The following is a 19,902-nucleotide window of genomic DNA, read 5'->3' as shown; positions in this document are numbered from 1 at the left end:
ATAGTGAGAGAGCAACAGAGTAGTTTAATCTGTGAGTTAAATGTAGATGAGTGTAGTTTATGTGTGATCAATCAACTGTTTGTTTCTTAGGGATAAGTGTTGATTCCAATTAGTAGTGTTTAATAAATAGTTTTGTTGGTTTACGAGACTCGTTTTCTCAACTACACATCAAAGCCATCTGGATAGAGCAAGGCAGAAAACAACACATGAACCTGGAATGTTGGGACTCGAAGGCAAAAGTGTGGAGAGAGAGAGAGATTCACAGCTGCCATTCTGAACTGTTACATCAACATGAAATGTGTAACCCTGTCTTGTTTCTAGGGCTCCACTGTTCCACCTGCCATCTGAAATGTCAGTCCCATGTATGCTTGTGGGTCCTGGCACTGGGATCGCTCCTTACAGAAGCTTCTGGCAACAGAGATTATATGAAATTGAAAACAAAGGTTTGTGCATTCATACTCACCATTTAATTTAGAGTCTTGATTCCTCATTTCACCATCAGTATCCCGCAAGCTATCCCTCTCTTTTCCCTCAGGCTATCCCTCGTTCTCTCTCTCATAGAAGCATAGAAACCAGGAGTAGGCCATTCAGCCCTTTGAGCTTCCCAAGGGGCCCTTCCTCTCCCATGGCGGCCCATCTCAGGCGAGGGTGCCCTCCCAAAAGAGGGTGCCCCACCCCCAGACCCAGCCGAGCAATGGGGCAACAAGCCCAATGTCCCGGGCTCATTGCCTGTGAGCAAAGATGGCTACTCACCTCCTCGACTCCCACAGAAGCCCAGCGGCCAGTTTCACGTTTTTCGAAAGGAGTACTAATTGGCCCCATTGTGACCACTTGCTGGGGAAGCTGCTGAATCACGGCAGCCCGTTGGATATGGGGTGGCTCCCGTTAATTGTATGGAAATAGGGCTTAAGTGATGATTATTGGCTTCTCGCCACACTGTTGCGGAATCCCAATGTCACACATGGAGGCGGGTGGTTGCATCGCAAATTGTTTGGTGCCCGACATTTTTCTCGTTTTTGACCTTTCCTGCTACACCGTCACGCTTTCGCTCGAGCGCAATGAGGCCAGAAAATCGTGACCTCTGTTTTCCCCACTTGATCAAATTTTTTGTTCTCTTTTGCTGAATTCTCCCACTCCTCAGTCTTGCTGCTTTTTCTGGCAATTTTATCTGTCTCCTCTTTTGATTTAATATTTTCACTAATTTCTTTTGTAAGTCATGGTTGAGTCACCTTTCCTCTTTTATTTATGCACCAGACAGCTATGAATAATTGTTTTAATTGCCTTTCCACCACCAACCCCTTTCGTAGGATATTAGCTCTGACAATGTGGAATCTGTATGGGTAGAGTTGAGCAATACCAAGGGACAAAAAACATTAGTGGGTGTCATATGTAGACCCCCAAACTGCACTGCTGAACATAGAATATAGAACATTACCGCGCAGTACAGGCTCTTCGGCCCTCGATGTTGCGCCGAACTGTGAAACCACTCTAGAGCCCATCTACACTATTCCCTTATCGTCCATATGTCTATCCAATGACCATTTGAATGCCCTTAGTGTTGGCGAGTCCGCGACTGTTGCAGGCAGGGCATTCCACGCCCTTACTATTCTCTGAGTAAAGAACCTACCTCTGACAATATCTCCCCTCGATTTAAAGCTATGTCCCCTCGTGCTAGACATCAACATCCGAGGAAAAAGGCTCTCACTGTCCACCCTATCCAATCCTCTGATCATCTTGTATGCCTCAATTAAGTCACCTCTTAACCTTCTTCTCTCTAACGAAAACAGCTTCAAGTCCCTCAGCCTTTCCTCATAAGATCTTCCCTCCATACAAGGCAACATTCTGGTAAATCTCCTCTGCACACTTTCCAATGCATCCACATCCTTCCTATAATGTGGCGACCAGAATTGCACGCAATACTCCAAATGCGGCTGCACCAGAGTTTTGTACAGCTGCAACATGACCTCATGGCTCCGAAACTCAATCCCTCTGCCAATAAAAGCTAACACACCGTACGCCTTCTAAACAACCCTCTCAACCTGGGTGGCAACTTTCAGGGATCTATCTACATGGACACTGCTCATCCACACTGCCAAGAATCTTACCATTACCCCAGTACTCTGTGAGGTGATTCATTTTGGAAAGAATAACAGGGAGACACTTTTCTGCATTAAACTCAATTTGCCAACTCTCAGCCCAGCGCTGCAGCCTATCTATGTCCCTCTGTAACTTGTAACATCCTTCCGCACTGTCCACAACTCCACCGACTTTAGATCATCTGCAAATTTACTCACCCATCCTTCTACGCCCTCGTCCAGGTCATTTATAAAAATGACAAACAGCAGTGGCCCCAAAACAGATCCTTGTGGTACACCACTAGTAACTGGACTCCAGTCTGAACACTTCCCATCAACCACCACCCTTTGTCTTCTTTCAGCTAGCCAATTTCTGATCCAAACTGCTAAATCACCCTGAATCCCATGCCTCCGTATTTTCTGCAGTAGCCTACCATGGGGAACATTATCAAATGCTTTACTGAAATCTATATACACCACATCAACTGCTTTACCCTCATCCACCTGTTTGGTCACCTTCTCAAACAACTCAATAAGGTTTGTGAGGCACGACCTACCCTTCACAAAACGGTGTTGACTATGTCTAATCAAATTATTCCTTTCCAGATGATTATACATCCTGTCTCTTATAAATCTTTCCAAGATTTTGGCCACAACAGACGTAAGGCTCACTGGTCTATAGTTACCGGGGTTGTCTCTACTCCCCTTCTTGAACAAGGGGACAACATTTGCTATCCTCCAGTCTTCTGGCACTATTCCTGTTGACAAAGATGACTTAAAGATCAAAGCCATAGGCTCAGCAATCTCCTCCCTAGCTTCCCAGAGAATCCTAGGATAAATCTCATCCGACCCAGGGGACTTATCTATTTTCACCCTTTCCAGAATTGTTAACACCTCCTCCTTATGAACCTCAAGCCCTTCTAGTCTAGTAACCTGAATCTCAGTATTCACCTCGACAACATTATCTTTTTCCTGTGTGAATACTGACGAAAAATATTCATTTAGCACGTCTCCTAACTCCTCGGACTCCACGCACAACTTCCCGCAACTGTCCTTGACTGGCCCTACACTTACCCTCGTCATTCTTTTATTCCTGACATATCAATAGAAAGCTTTAGGGTTATCCTTGATCCTACCTGCCTGTCCCCACCTGGCTCTTCTTAGTTCTTTAGGTCCTTCCTAGCTAACTTGTAACTCTCGAGCGCCCTAACTGAACCTTCATGTCTCATCTTTACATAAGCCTCCTTCTTCCTCTTGACAAGTGTTTCGACTGCCTTAGTAAACCACGGTTCCCTTGCTCGACCACTTCCTCCTTGCCTGACAGGTACATACTTATCAAGGACACGCAGTAGCTGTTCCTTGAACAAGCTCCACATTTCCATTGTGCCCACACCCTGCAGTTTTCCTCTCCATCTGATGCATCCTAAGTCTTGCCTCATCGCATCATAATTGCCTTTCCCCCAGATATAACTCTTGCCCTGCGGTATATACCTATCCCTTTCCATCACTTAAAGTAAACGTAATCGAATTGTGGTCACTATCACCAAAGCGCTCACCTACCTCCAAATCCACCACCTGTCCTGGTTCATTACCCAGTACCAAATCCAAAATGGCCTCGCCTCTCATTGGCCTAGCTACATATTGTGTCAGGAAACCCTCCTGCGCACATTGGACAAAAACGGACCCATCTAAAGTACTCGAACTATAGCGTTTCCAGTCAATATTTGGAAAGTTAAAGTCCCCCATAACAACTACCCTGTTGCTTTCGCTCCTATCCAGAAGCATCTTTGCAATCCTTTCCTCTACATCTCTGGAACTTTTCAGAGGCCTATAGAAAACCCCTAACAGGGAGACCGCTCCTTTCCTGTTTTTAACCTCAGCCCATACTACCTCAGTAGACGAGCCCTCATCAAACGTCCTTTCTGCCACCGTAATACTGTCCTTGACTAACAATGCCACCCCTCCCCCTCTTTTACCACCTTCCCTGAGCTTACTGAAATATCTAAACCCCGGCACCTGCAACAACCAGTCCTGTCCCTGCTCTATCCATGTCTCCGAAATGGCCACAACATCGAAGTCCCAGGTACCAACCCATGCCGCAAGTTCACCCATCTTATTCCGGATGCTCCTGGCATTGAAGAAGACACACTTTAAACCACCTTCCTGCTTGCCGGTACACTCCTGCAACTTTGAAACCTTACTCATGACCTCACTACTCTCAACCTCCTGTATACTGGAGCTACAATTCAGGTTACCAAGCCCCGGCCGAACTAGTTTAAACCCTCCCGAAGAGCATTAGCAAATCTCCCCCCCATGATATTGGTACCCCTCTGGTCCAGGTGTAGACCATCCCGTTTGTAGAGGTCCCACCGACCCCAGAATGAGCCCCAATTATCCAGAAATCTGAAACCCTCCCTCCTGCACCATCCCTGTAGCCACATGTTCAACTCCTCTCTCTCCCTTTTCCTCGACTCGCTAGCACGTGGCACGGGTAACAACCCAGAGATAATAACTCTGTTTGTCCTAGATCTAAGTTTCCACCCTAGCTCCCTGAATTCCTGCCTTACATCCCTATCCCTTTTCCTACCTATGTCGTTGGTATCTATGTGGACCACGACTTGGGGCTGCTCCCCCTCCCCCTTAAGGATCCTGAAAACACGATCCGAGACATCACGGACCCTGGCACCTGGGAGGCAACACACCAATCGCGAGTCTCTCTCGTTCCCACAGAATCTCCTATCTATCCCCCTAACTATGGAGTCTCCAATGACTAATGCTCTGCTCCTCTCCCCCCTGCCCTTCTGAGCAACAGGGACCACCTCTGCCTCCCGAATGATCCGAAGTTCATCCAGCTCCAGCTCCAGTTCCCTAATGCGGTTTCTGAGGAGCTGGAGATGGGTGCACTTCCTACAGATGAAATCAGCAGGGACACTGACAGCATCCCTCACCTCAAACATTCTGCAGGAGGAACATTGCACTACCTTCTCTGCCATCCCCCCCCAGATAAAAAAAGAAAAAGAAAGAAAGAGCTTACCTGGTATTCACTCCCCTTCTCAGCAAGCACTCACTCAGCAACCTCTGCGCCCCGCACGATAACACCTGAGGGAAACGAAAAGAAAAACTACTTACCAGTAACCAGCCAATCCCTTACCTGCAGGCTGTGACATCACGGTTCAACTTGTTTCTACTTCTACCTGCCCTCGAGCCTGCCTCCTGATCTTTACAGCGGTTGTTTTTTTGTTTGGTTAGAGGAGGGGGTAGGGAGGGAAACACTGAAGAAGTGTTTTGGGTTGAAGTGTCACTTGACAACAGCTCCTCCACAAACCACCTTCAAGTTAGAGTGACCACACCGGATGTATGCAAATTCTCCCTGCAACAGCCAATCAGCAGCTCCGCTCTACTGCCCTCTGCTGGATGCTTGTCATCACTTGAACAGCTAGGGTCTCTTGCACAGGTACACCTTCAAGTTAGAGTGACCGCACCGGACGTATGCAAATTTTCCCTGCAACAGCCAATCAGCAGCTCTGCTCTACTGCCCTCTGCTGGATGCTTGTCTTCACTTGAACAGCTAGGGTTTCTTGCACAGGTACACCTTCAAGTTAGAGTGACCGCACCGGACGTATGCAAATTTCCCCCGCAACAGCCAATCAGCAGCTCCACTCTACTGCCCTCTGCTGGATGCTTGTCTTCATTTGAACAGCTAGGGTTTTTGGGTGATTTTAATCTTCACATAGATTGGTCAAATCAAATGAGCCACAATGCGGTGGAGGAGGAATTCCTGGAGTATTTTCTTGACCAATATGTGGAGGAACCAACTAGAGAGTAGGCCATCTTAGACTGGGTACTGTGTAATGAGAAGGGAGTCATTGCCAATCTGGCTGTACGAGACCCCTTGGGAATGAGCGACCATACCATGATAGAACTTTTTATCAAGATGGAGAGTGAAGTAGTTGATTCGGAGACAAGGGTGCTGAATCAATAAAGGGGACTATGAGGATATGAGGTGTGAGTTGGCCTTGATAGATTGGGGAGAGTTACTTAAAGGGATGACAGTGGATAGACAATGGCAAACATTCAAGGAATGCATGGAGGAAATACAGCAACTGTTCATACCTGTCTGGCACAAAAGCAAAGGAGGTAAGAGGGCCAATCCATGACTTACAAAGGAAAATAAAAATAGTATCCGATACAAGGAAGAAACATACAGATTGACCAAGAAAAATAATAGGTCTGAGGATTGGGAGCAGTTTAGAATTCAGCAAATAAGGACAAAGGGATTGATTAAGAAAGGGAAAGTACAGTACGAAAGGAAGCTTGCAGGGAACATAAAGACTGACACTAAGAGTTTCTACAGATAAGTGAAGAGAAAGAGATTGGTAAAGAGAAATGTAGGCCCACTACAGACAGAAACAGGGGAATGCATAATAAGGGACAAAGAAATGGCTGAGCAATTGAATACATACTTTGGTTCTGTTTTCACAAATGAGGACACAAATCAGATGAATAGAAATTTCTTCACCCAGAGAATGGTCAACCTGTGGAATTTCCTACCACAGAAAATAGTTTAGGTCAAAACATTGTACGTTTTCAACCCTTTTACTATTTAATCCACCTGTGAAAGATTTTGGGATTCCCCTTTATGTTGGCTGCCAGTCTTTTCTCATAACTCCTCTTCGCTTCTTTAATGAGCATTTCACCTCCCCTCTGAACCTTCTGTGTTCCTCTTGGTTCTCAGCTGAACTTTATACCTGACACCTGTTCAATGTTCTCTTTATCTCTCTGATCTCCCGCCCCTCACTGTGTGTGTGACTTTCTCACTATTGCTCACTGACTCATTCCTCTCTGGAAGCAGGATGCGAGCCGTGTCCAATGACACTGATCTTTGGATGTCGTCGTTCTCAAATGGATCATCTTTACAGAGAGGAAATCATGGACGCAAAGATGAAAGGAGTTTTCAAGGAAATTTACACCGCATATTCGAGAGAGCCAGATAATAAAAAGGTAAAGCGAGAGTGAGATATGTCATGGAGACTGGGGGTGATAGTAGCTGGGCGAGATGGATAGGGTGATACAGAGATAGGGATGAGTGGGACAGATTGTGCGATATACAAAGAGAGTGGGAGAGTGCATCTGATTGAGAAGGAGTGGGACAGAGTGTGTGCGAGGAGGAGAGGGGGAAGAGCCTGTGGTAGAGAGTGGGAGAGAGCATATGATCGAGAGAGAGAAAGAAGAGTGGGACAGAGGGTCTGATAGAGAGAGCAAGAGGAGAGGGTGAAAAAGCCTATGATAGATTGAGAGAGAAGATGAGTAGGACAGAGCATGCGATAGAGAGGAGAATGTGTCAATGAGAATGAGAGAGAGGGAGATGAGGGGGCAGAGTGTTTGAGAGAGAGTTAGAGAGGGAGGGGAAAGTGGGTCAGACTGTAAGAGCGAGAGTGAAGAGAGTACAACGGAGCATATGATAGAGACAAAAAGTAGGGTAGGGCATGAGATAGAGAGAGAGAAAAAGGAACGTGGGATAGAGAAAGAGAATAATAATAATCTTTTATTGTCACAAGTATGAAGTTACTGTGAAAAGCCCCTAGTCGCCACATTCCAGCACCTTTCGGGTAAGCTGGTACGGGGATTGAACCCGCGCTGCTGGCCTTGTCTGCATTACAAACCAGCTGTCTAGCCCACTGAGCTAAACCAGCCCCACAAAGTGTGTTAGATCGACTGATAAAGGGTGGTGATGGAATAGAGAGGAGGGAGTCAGACAGAGGATACATAGAAATAAATAGGATTTGATAGCCATTAAAACGATATAACTGCAGGAGGGCATGGATTGGGACCTGAAAATTGAAGGGTACATTATATTTTGGAACAAAGAAGATTAATACAGCACAGGAACAGGCCTTTCAGCCCTCCAAGCCTTTGCCGGAATTGATCCCACCCTTGGCCAAAACCCTCAGCACTTCCTGGTGCCGTATCCCTTACAGATAGTGAGGAAAATGTGGAGTGTGGCTCTGTTAGTTAATAATTGTATCCGCACAATAGAGAGGAATGACCTAAGTTTGGGTAATCAGGATGTGGAAACAGTTTGGGTCGAGATGAGAAATGGTAAAGGCAAGAAGTCATTTGTGGGCGATCCTCTAACAGTAACCACATGATAGGGTGGAGCAAAAAGGGAGAAATAATGGGAGCTTGCCAGAAAGGCACGATGATAATCATGACAGATTTTAATCTACATAGAAACTGGAAAAGTTAGATAGGCAAAGTGAGGCACGATCAATTTGGCTGGAGACGAAGTTGAATTCAAACTGAGGCTTTATTAGTATCGGATATGTGGCCTCCTATAGCAGCTGACGAAATGGCAGCGAGCTGGAGGACATGCATATTTATAACCTGGCTCCTGGGCGGAGCTAGCATGCAGGGGCCCAGGTGAACCTGTAGTGTAGGTTCTACCATACAACCCTTAATATACGAACACAGTGGTTTGCCACATTCACCCCCCTGTTAAAATTGAGTCCGGCGGGGGTGGTGGATAAGTATATACAATTAGCAATCTTTAATATTTACAGAACAGTAAGAAAATGTCTCTGGTCATCCGGTGGACCAGTCAGAGGTTCAGCCGATCCGGCGCCTTGATTGTCCTCTGAGATCGACGAAATGGAGCCGGCGATGTTAGTGCTGTCGTGGTCGAAGTTGACTCCGGGAGCGTGCCGAAATCCTCTTTATCAACGGGGGTGGGCAGGGGGAGAACGGACGTTCCTAGGGGATGTGATGGGGGCGGCGGGGGTGGTGTGGGGGTGGAACCTGCTGGTGCCAGGTCCCTGAGGGAGACGGTATCCTGGCGGCCGTTGGGGAACGCCACGTAGGCGTACTTTGGGTTTACGTGGAGCAGGTGCACCCTTTCCACCAATGGATCCGCCTTGTGGAGCCGCACATGTTTACGGAGAAGCATGGTTCCCGGAGCTGTGAGCCAAGTTGGGAGCGATACCCCGGATGTGGACTTCCTGGGGAAGGCAAAAAGACGTTCATGCGGTGTACTGTTAGGAGCAGTGCAGAGTAATGAGCAGATGGAATGTAGTGCATCAGGGAAGACCTCGTGCCAGCGGGAGGCCGGGAGATTTCTGGAGCGTAGGGCCAGCTGGACAGCCCTCCATAGCGTCCCATTCTCCCTTTCTACCTGTCCGTTTCCCCGGGGGTTGTAGCTCGTCGTTCTGCTGGAGGCGATACCCCTGCTGAGCAGGAACTGACGTAGCTCATCACTCATGAATGAGGATCCCCTGTCACTGTGGATGTAGGCGAGGAAGCCGAACAGGTTGAACATACAATTAAGGGCTTTAATGACGGTGGCAGACGTCATGTCGGGGCATGGGATGGCGAAGGGAAAACGGGAGTATTCATCGATCACACTGAGGAAATATGTGTGACAATCGGAGTAGGGGAGGGGGCATTTGAAATCCACACTGAGGCATTCAACGGGGCGGGAGACCTTCCCAGGTGCGCGCGGTCCGGTTTGCCGCACAGACCTGGCAGTCCTTGGCGATCGTCCTTACTTCCTCGACGGAGTAGTGCAAATTTTGTGCCTTAATGAAGTGGTACAACCGAGTGACCCCTGGGTGACAAAAGCTGTCGTGCAGGGCCCGGAGTCGGTCTACCTGTGTGCTAGCACATGTACCTCGGGATAGGGCGTCTGGGGGCTCGTTGAGTTTGCCAGGGTGATACTTAATCTCGTAGGTATAGGTGGAGAACTCGATTCTCCACCGCAAGATTTTGTCATTTTTGATCTTGCCCCGCTGTGTGTTGTTGAACATGAAGGCAACCGACCGTTGGTCAGTGAGGAGAGTGAATCTCCTGCCGGCCAGGTAATGCCTCCAATGTCGCACAGCCTCAACGATAGCCGGGGCCTCCTTTTCGACGGATGAGTGCCGAATTTCAGAGGCATGGAGGGTGCGGGGAAAGAATGCCACGGGCCTGCCTGCCTAGTTGAGGGTGGTGGCAAGGGCGACGTCCGATGCGTCGCTTTTGACTTGGAAAGGAAGTGTTTCGTCTACAGCGTGCATTTCAGCTTTGGCAATATCAGCTCTGATCCGGGCGAAAGCCTGTTGGGCCTCGGCCGTCAGGGGGAAATGAGTGGACTGTATGAGTGGGCGGGCCTTGTCCGCATAGTTTGGGACCCACTGAGCGTAATACGAGAAGAACCCCAGGCAGCGTTTGAGGGCCTTGGGGCGGTGGGGGAGGGGAAGCTCCATGAGGGGGTGCATGCAGTCGGGATCGGGCCCCAGAACTCCGTTCTGGACCACGTAGCCGAGGATGGCTAAGTGGTTTGTACGGAACACACACTTCTCCTTGTTGTACGTGAGGTTGAGGAGAGTGGCGGTGCGGAGAAATTTAGCGAGGTTGGTGTCGTGGGCCTGCTGATCATGGCCGCAGATGGTCACATTGTTTAGGTACGGAAACGTGGCCCGCAAGCCGTACCGGTCGACCATTCGGTCCATCTCCCTTTGGAAGACCAAAACCCCATTGGTGACGCCAAAGGGGACCCTAAGGAAGTGATATAGCCGGCCGTCTGCCTCAAAGCGGTGTATGGCCTGTCCGATTTACGGATGGGGAGCTGGTGGTAAGTGGATTTCAGGTCCACCGTTGAGAAGACCCGGTACTGTGCAATCTGGTTAACATGTCAGATATGCGTGGGGGGGGGGGGTATGCGTCGAGCTGCGTGTACCTGTTGATGGTCTGGCTGTAGGCCACGACCATTCGTTTTTTCTCCCCAGACTTAACCACTGCCACTTGAGCTCTCCAGGGGCTGTTGCTGGCCTCGATGACTCCCTCCCGAAGCAACCGCTGGACCTCGGACCCGATGAAGGCCTTATCCTGGGTGCTGTACCGTCTGCTCCTGGTGGCGACGGGTTTGCAATATGGAGTTAGATTGGCAAAGAGGGAAGGAGGATCGACCTTTAGGGTCGCGAGGCCGCACACAGTGAGGGGTGGTAAGGGTCCGCCGAATTTAAGGGTTAGGCTCTGGAGGTTGCACTGAAAATCCAGGTCGAGGATAAGTGCAGCGCAGATGTTAGGGAGGACATAGAGGCGAAAACCGTGGAACTCTAGCCTTGGACTGTGAGCGTAACCGTGCAGTACCCCCGGATCACTACGCGATGGGATCCGGAGGCCAGGGAGATACTTTGATTGGTAGGGTGTACCTTAAGGGAGCAGCGCCTTACCGTATTTGGATGTACAAAGCTCTCGGTGCTCCCAGAGTCCAGCAGGCAGGAGGTCACATGGCCGTTGACTTTCATGCTGGTGGATGCGTTGGTCAGAGTATGTGGTCGGGACTGGTCGATTGCCATGGATGCCAGTCATGGTTGATCGTCGGGTAATGAGGCGGCCGCTGAGTTGGCATCCTGAAACGCCGTTGGTTTCCATGTGCTGCGGGGTGGTCAAGATGGCGGCGCCTGGAGGTCCTGGGGATCACAAAATGGCGGTGCCCATGGCATGTAGGTTGCGGGGGTGGAGCAAGATGGCGGCGCCCATGAAACGCACGTGTTGTGCGGGGGAGAAGATGGCAGCGCCTATTGCTCGCACATGGCCTGGGGAGGATAGCGGTGCCCATTGTCCGTGACCGGGGGGTGTGGGGGGGGGGGCAGGGGGGGGGCCGACTGCTGCCGCTGAGTGGGCCTGGCACACCGCTGCGTAGTGGCCCTTATTCCCGCAGGCCTTAAAAAGGGCAGCGCGGGCCGGGCAGCGTTGGCGGGGTTTTCTTTGGTGGCCGCAAAAATAGCATCCGGGCCCCCCGGAGATCACTGGCTGGCATGTAGCGCAGTCGTATTGGGTGGATAGCGCCCCCGCTGGGGCGGCTGCCTGTGGGGCCCATGAAGCGTAGGGGGAGTGGGCCACGTGGTTGGGGGCGTAGGACTGTACATTGCGCAGGGCGACCGTCATGGAAAGCGCTAGTGTTTTAGTCTCTGTGAGGTCGCGCATGGCCCCTTCTAGGAGCCGCTGCCTGATAACATCGAACCCAATCCCAGTTACAAAAGCGTCCCTCATTAGGAGATCTGAGTGCTCCTTAGCTGTAATGTCCTGGCAGTCACAGTCCCGCACGAATGGGATCAGGGCCCTCCAGAAGTCCTCGATTGACTCACCAGGTAGTTGAGTACGCGTTGCGAGCACGTGTCTGGCGCAGAGCGTGTTCGTCTTCTGCTCATAATTTTCTTTGAGTCGAGTCATAGCATCAGCATAATTGGGCACATCCTGGATCAGCGGGAAGACTTTAGAGCTGAGTCTGGAGTACAAAATTTGAATCTTCTGAGCCTCTGGAACAGGGGTTGGCGCCGCGTTGATATACGCTTCAAAACAATCTAGCCAGTGTTGAAAGTTCTTTCTGGCGTCGCTTGCATGTGGATCCAGCTGCAGTCGATCTGGTTTAATCCGGAGGTCCATCTTCTGAATCCGATACTAATAAATTGAGGCAAGACCAATTTGGCTGGAGACGAAGTTAAATTCAAACTGAGGCTTTATTAGTATCGGATGTGTGGCCTCCTACAGCAGCTGACGAAATGGCAGTGAGCTGGAGGCCACGCATATTTATAACCCGGCTCCTGGGCGGAGCTAGCATGCAGGGGCTCAGGTGAACCTGTAGTGCAGGTTCTACCATACAACCTTTACTATAAGAACACAGTGGTTTACCACACAGAGGTAGCCGAGGTGAGTTCAGAGAATGTTTTCGGCACACTTTTAGAATAGCATTTCTGGAGACAACCAGAGAGCAGGCTATATTAGACCTGGTATTGTGCAACAAGATGGCATTAATTAATGATCTCAAAGTGATTATGGTGATTATAAGTTACAGCAACCATAATATGATTGGATTTTACATTCAATATAAGAGAGAGAGGACTGTTTCTAAAGTTAAATCTGGGCAATTATAAGGGCACGAAACCAGAGCTGGCTAAAGTGAATTGCCAAATTAGATTAAGGGGTATGTCAATAGAGATGTCATAGAATCATAGAATTTACAGTGCAGAAGGAGGCCATTCAGCATCGAGTCTGCACCGGCTCTTTGAAAGGGCACCCTACTTCAGCCCACGCCTCCACCCTATCCCTGTAACCCAATAACCCCACCAACCTTTTTGGAACGAATGGCAATTTAGAATGGCCTGCACACGCAAACCTAACTTGCACACCTAACCTGCACATCTTTGGACTGTGGGAGGAAACCGGAGCACCCGGAGGAAACCCACGCAGACACGGGGAGAACGTGCAGACTCTGCACAGACAGTGACCCAAGCCGGGAATCGAACCTGGAACCCTGGAGCTGTGAAGCAACTGTGCTAATCACTGTATACCGTATTGCCCGTCATGGCAAACATTTGATAAATATTTCAGAATAAACAGAATAGACACATTCCAACAAGCAAGAAAAAGTCCAAAGGATGGATATGCCAGCCATGGTTAACTAGAAAAACAAAGACAAAAAACACAGCACAAGAACAGGGCCTTCGGCCCCCCAAGCCTGCGTCGAACATGCTGCCCATCTAAACTAAAATCTTCTACACCTCCGGAGTCCGTATCCCTCTATTCCCATCCTATTCATGTATTTGTCAAGATGCCCCTTAAACGTCACTATCGTCCCTCCTTCCACCACCTTCTCCGGCAGCGAGTTCCAGGCACCCACCACCCTCTGTTTAAAAAACTTGCCTTGCACATCTCCTCTAAACCTTGCCCCTCGCACCTTAAACCTATGCTCCCTAGTAATTGACCCCTTTACCCTGGAAAAAAGTCTCTGACTATCCACTCCGTCTATGCCCCTCATAATTTGTAGTCCTCTATCAGGTCGCCCTTCTTCGTTCCAGTGAGAGCATACCAAGATTATTCAACATCTCCTCATAGCTAATGCCCTCCATACCAGGCAACATCCTGGTAAATCTCTTCTGCACCCTCTCTAAAGCCTTCACATCCTTCTGGTAGTGTGGCGACCAGAATTGAACACTATACTCCAAGTGTGGCCTAACTAAGGTTCTATACAGCTGCAACATGACTTGCCAATTTTTATACTCAATGCCCCAGCCAATGAAGGCAAGCATGCCATATGCCTTCTTGACTACCTTCTCCATCTGTGTTGCCCCTTTCAGTGACCTGTGGACCTGTATACCAAGATCTCTCTGACTGTCAATACTCTGAGGGTTCTACCATTCACTGTATATTCCCTACCTGTATTAGACCTTCCAAAATGCATTACCTCACATTTGTCCGAATGAAACTCCATCTGCCATCTCGCCGCCCAAGTCTCCAAACAATCTAAATCCTGCTGTATCCTCTGACAGTTCTCATCACGATCCGCAATTCCACCAACCTTTGTGTCGTCCGCAAACTTACTAATCAGACCAGTTACATTTTCCTCCAAACCATTTATGTATGCTACGAACAGCAAAGGTCCCAGCACTTATCCCTGCGGAACACCACTGGTCACAGCCCTCCAATCAGAAAAACACCCTTCCATTGCTACTCTCTGCCTTCTATGACCTAGCCAGTTCTGTATCCATCTTGCCAGCTCACCTCTGATCCCGTGTGACTTCACCTTTTGTACCAGTCTGCCATGAGGGACCTTGTCAAAGGCCTTACTGAAGTCCATATAGACAACATTCACTGCCCTACCTGCATCAATCATCTTTGTGACCTCCTCGAAAAACTCTTATCAAGTTAGTGAGACACAACCTCCCCTTCACAAAACCGTGCTGGCCTCTTGCTAATACGACCCCTTGCTTCCAAATGGGAGTAGATCCTGTCTCGAAGAATTCTCTCCAGTAATTTCCCTACCACTGACGTAAGGCTCACCAGCCTGTAGTTCCCTGGATTATCCTTGCTACCCTTCTTAAACAAAGAAACAACATTGGCTATTCTCCAGTCCTCCGGGACATCACCTGAAGACAGTGAGGATCCAAAGATTTCTGTCAAGGCCTCAGCAATTTCCTCTCTTGCCTCCTTCAGTATTCTGGGGTAGATCCCATCAGGCCCTGGGGACTTATCCACCTTAATATTTTTCAAGACGCACAACACCTCGTCTTTTTGGATCTCAATGTGACTCAGGCTACACACCCTTCGCCAGACTCAACATCCACCAATCCCTTCTCTTTGGTGAATACTGATGCAAAGTATTCATTTAGTACCTCGCCCATTTCCTCTGGCTCCACACATAGATTCCCTCCCCTGTCCTTCAGTGGGCCAACCCTTTCCCTGGCTACCCTCTTGCTTTTTATGTACGTTAGAAAGGTTAAAGATAGTATCAAACTTAAAGAAAAAGCATATAGTTGTGTAAAGACAGTTGGCATGTCAGAAGGTTGGAACAACGGATGATGACTAAAAGATTAATAACGAGGGAAAAGTTAGAGAATGAGGGAAAGCGAGCCAGAAATATAAAAAGACAGAAAGAATTTTTATAAACATTTAAAAAAGAAGAGTTACAAAGTGAGCATTCGTCCTATTGAAAGTGAGTCTAGAGATTTGATAATGGAAAACAAGGAAATGGCAGGTGAATTGAACTGGTATTTTGCATCAGTCTTCATTATAGAAAATATAAATAAAATCGGTCATGATTATCATTGTGCCTTTCTGGCAAGCTCCCATTATTTCTCCCTTTATGCTCCACCCTACCATGTGGTTACTGTTAGAGGATCTCCCACAAATAACATGGGCAGCATGGTAGCACAAGTGGCTAGCACAGCGCCAGGGTCCCAGGTTCGATTCCCCGCGTGTCTGCGTGGGTTTCCTCCAGGTGCTCCGGTTTCCTCCCACAGTCCAAAGACGTACAGGTTAGGTGGATTGGCCATGCTAAATTGCCCTTAGTGTCCAAAAAGGTTAGGCTATTGGGTTATTGGGTTATAAGGTTATTGGGTTACCGGGATAGGGTGGAAGTGAGGGCTTAAGTGGGTCGGTGCAGACTCGATGGGCCAAATGGCCTCCTTCTGCACTGTATGTTCTATGTTGTATCCCAGAAACAGCTATAAACCTGGAAATGGAAGGAGGGAGGAACTCAGGAAAATTAGTCACTGGAGAAGGGGTACTGAGTAAATTGTTGGAGCAGCGGATTGACAAGAGCCCAGATCCTGATGGACGTCATCCTAGGGTCTAAAAAAAATGGCTTGTGTGATAGTCGATGCATTGGTTTAAATTTTCCAAAATGCCCCAGATTCAGATGAGGTCTCATTAGATTGGAATACATAAAATATAAATCCTTCATTCAAAAGTGGATGGAGACAGGAAGTGAGAAAAAACAAGCTTAATATCTGTCACAGGAAAATGTAAGAAGCTATTATTAAATAAGTTATAGCAAGGCACTGAGATAAGCTCGCGATAATCAGGCAGAGTCAACATTGTGAAAAGCAATTACAGACCAGCTAATTTACGTCAGTGGTGGGGAAGCTACCGGTAACAATTAATCGGGAGAGAATTGGAGTATTGCGTACAGTTCTGGTCACCGCATTATAGGAAGGACGTGGAAGCTTTGGAGCGGGTGCAGAGGAGATTTACCAGGATGTTGCCTGGTATGGAAGGAAAATCTTATGAGGAAAGGCTGATGGACTTGAGGTTGTTTTCGTTAGAGAGAAGAAGGTTAAGAGGAGACTTAATAGAGGTATACAAAGATCAGGGGGTTAGATAGGGTGGACAGTGAGAGCCTTCTCCCGCGGATGGAAATGGCTAGCACGAGGGGACATAGCCTTAAACTGAGGGGTAATAGATATAGGACAGAGGTCAGAGGTAGGTTCTTTACGCAAATAGTGGCATGCCGTGGAATGCCCTACCTGCTACAGTAGTGAACTCGCCAACATTGAGGGCATTTAAAAGTTTATTGGATAAGCATATGGATGATAATGGCATAGTGTAGGTTAGATGGCTTTTGTTTTTTGACTTCCCATGTCGGTGCAACATCGTGGGCCGAAGGGCCTGTACTGTGCTGTATCGTTCTATGTTCTATGTTCTAATTGTGGTCACATGGAAAAATGTGGGTTAATTAGAGATAGCCAGCATGGATTACTAAAGGGCGGAAAGTACGGTGGCGCAGGGTTAGCATTATTGCCTTACGCGCCGAGGCCCAGGGTTTGATCCTGGCCCCGGGTCACTGTCCGTGTGGAGTTTACACATTCTCCCCATGTCTGTGTGCGTCTCACCCCCACAACCCAAAGATGTGAAGGTTAGGTGCATTGGCCACCCTAAAATGCCCCTTAATTGGAAAAAAAGAATTGGGTACTCTAAATTTATTTTTTAAAAATGTATTTCTAAAGGGCAATTCAGGCTTAACTAAATCGCTGGAGTTTTTTTGAGGAGATAGCAGAAAGGATCGGTGAGCGTAATGCTGTTGATGTGGACTTTCAAAAGACTGGTGGTGGGATACATTGGTGGTGGGATACAGGGCAATGTGGCAAATTGGATAAAAAGTTGGCTCAGTGACAGAAAACAAAGTCAATGGCTGTCCATGCAAATGGAAAGTTGTTTCAACTGGTGTTCCACAGGCCTAGGTGTTGGGACCATTACTGTTTGTGTTATATATTAACGATTTGGATGTGAACGTGGGGGGAGCGATTGGGAAATTTGAAGATGACACAATGATTGGCCGAGTGCTGGACAGTGTAGAGGATAGCTATCATCTCCAAAACGATACAGATGGATTGGTGGAGTGAGGGATAAACTGGCAGATGGAATTTAACCAGAGAAGTGTAAGGTTATGCATTTAAGGAGGTCAAATGGTTATAGGGAGGTACGCAATAAATGGGAATATACTATGAGGGCTAGATGAAGTGAGAAATTTTGGCGTAAAAGTACACCGTTAGTTCAGGAGTCCCTTGTAGTCCCGCTTGCAAATCGATATTCCATTTCGGAGACTGCTGAGTCTGGTTCAAAGAACAATACAGCACAGGAACAGGCGCTTCAGCCCTCCAAGCCTGCGCCGGCTATGGTACCTGCCTAAACTAAAACCGTATGCACTAATGCGGGGGCCAATGCAGGCGGCGTCGTGTAGGGGGCCGAATTTGAGGGCACTGTTGTTGGCCCCCTTCCGTTCCCGTGGGTCTGGTACTCCATGAGCCCATGGTGAATTGGATGTGGAGTCAGCGCAGGCAACATTTCAGGCTGGAGGGCGTGTCGTTGTGGGCGCCAAACTGTGACAACCATAGGTTTGTGCCGGTGGGTCTGGATGTGAGGTTCCGGCAGTGGCAGCAGTTGGGGATAGAGTATTTTAGGGGCTTTAGGAGTTGGGTGGGGAGATGCGAGCTGGGACTGGAAAGACGCCCTGCGGAGGGTGAACGTGTCCTCATTGTGTGCGAGATTAACCCTCATCCAGGTGCATAAGGCCCACATGGCAGTTGCGAGGATGAGCCGCTTCTTTGCAGGGGTGGAGGATAAGTGTGTGCGTGTGTGGTGGGCGGGGGGGGGGGAGAGAATTACATCCACATGTTTTGAGCGTGTCCAAAGTTGAGGGGGTTCTTGGATGTTATGTCCAGGATTCTGGGTGAGGGGGTGGCTGGCCCTGAGTGTGGAGGTGGCGATATTCGATGTGTTGGAAGATCGGGAGTTGAGGTGGCAGAGAGGCTAATGTATTGGCCTTTGCCTCCCTAATAACCCAGAGACTGATCTTGTTGTGTTGGCGGGACTCAGAGCCACCGAAGGCAGAGGTGTGGGTGAGTGACCCGGCAGAATTCCTGCAGTTGGATGTTAAGTTCGCTTTGCGGGGATCGGAGGAGGGGTTCACCCAGATGTGGAAGTCGTTCATTGATTTCTTCGAGGTGGTCTTAGGGGTTGTGGATAAGGGGGTGTTGGCTGAGGGAGGGATAAGGGGAAAAATTAAGAAGGTGGGGTGCGGTTGGGCATTGGTATCGGGAGACGTTCGGGGTTTGTGGTTTCTGTTTGGTCTTCTGATATTTTCATGTATAGATGTAAAATGTATAGAGTGAATAAAAATAATTTTAAATTAAATCCATGGTTCTCTGGGATTGTTACTCCTTCCTATTACTCAAGAGGGAATATGTTGGGCCTGTACGCTCCCCATTTCCTTTTTTTTTAATAAATATGTTTTATTAAAGTTTTTCGATCAAACAAAAATTTCCCATTTTACAACTTTGTAACAATATATATACATTGATCGTTTTTTAAAATAAATAATATGCTACCTAACGGCAACTGCCAACAACAAAATAAGAAACAACAGAAATAGTAACTAAAATAGTAACTTCGTAACATCTAATATAAATAACTAATATATAAACACACACATAAAACCCCTGAGGACCCAAATGAGCCCTGGGTTGCTGCTACTACCTTTCCTATTTTCCCTTATCGCTCTGCGAGATAGTCGAGGAACGGTTGCCACCGCCTGGTGAACCCTTGAGCCGAACCTCTTAGTGCGTACTTTATCCGCTCCAATTTTATGAACCCTGCCATGTCATTGATCCAGGCCTCCACACGCGGGGGCTTAGCTTCTTTCCACATAAGTAGAATCCTTCGCCGGGCTACTAGGGACGCAAAGGCCAAAACATCGGCCTCTCTCGCCTCCTGCACTCCCGGCTCATCTGCAACCCCAAATATAGCCAACCCCCAGCCTGGTTCGACCCGGACCCCCACCACCTTTGAAATCACTTTTGCCACCCCCACCCAGAACCCATGCAATACCGGACAGGACCAAAACATGTGGGTGTGGTTCGCCAGGCTTCCCGCGCATCTCCCGCACCTATCCTCCACTCCAAAAAATCTACTCAGCCTTGCTCCAGTCATATGCGCCCTGTGTAGAACCTTGAATTGTATCAGGCTGAGCCTGGCACACGAGGACAAAGAGTTTACCCTACTTAGGGCATCTGCC

At 48.4% G+C, this 19,902-nt stretch overlaps 1 protein-coding gene across 1 annotated transcript in view; it reads left to right on the top strand.

The window, feature by feature from the left end:
* LOC140420857 (nitric oxide synthase 1-like) overlaps positions 1-19,902 on the top strand; it is a 514,337-nt gene that overhangs the window by 458,771 nt on the left and 35,664 nt on the right. The window contains exons 23-24 of the mRNA XM_072504947.1: positions 322-443; positions 6,928-7,076. Of these exons, the coding sequence (XP_072361048.1) occupies positions 322-443; positions 6,928-7,076 (271 nt within the window). The remainder of the gene's footprint in view (positions 1-321; positions 444-6,927; positions 7,077-19,902) is intronic.

This window comes from Scyliorhinus torazame, chromosome 5, assembly GCF_047496885.1.
Source record: "Scyliorhinus torazame isolate Kashiwa2021f chromosome 5, sScyTor2.1, whole genome shotgun sequence".
In the NCBI taxonomy this organism is placed as follows: domain Eukaryota; kingdom Metazoa; phylum Chordata; class Chondrichthyes; order Carcharhiniformes; family Scyliorhinidae; genus Scyliorhinus; species Scyliorhinus torazame.
This window is presented reverse-complemented; position numbering and strand designations above follow the sequence as displayed.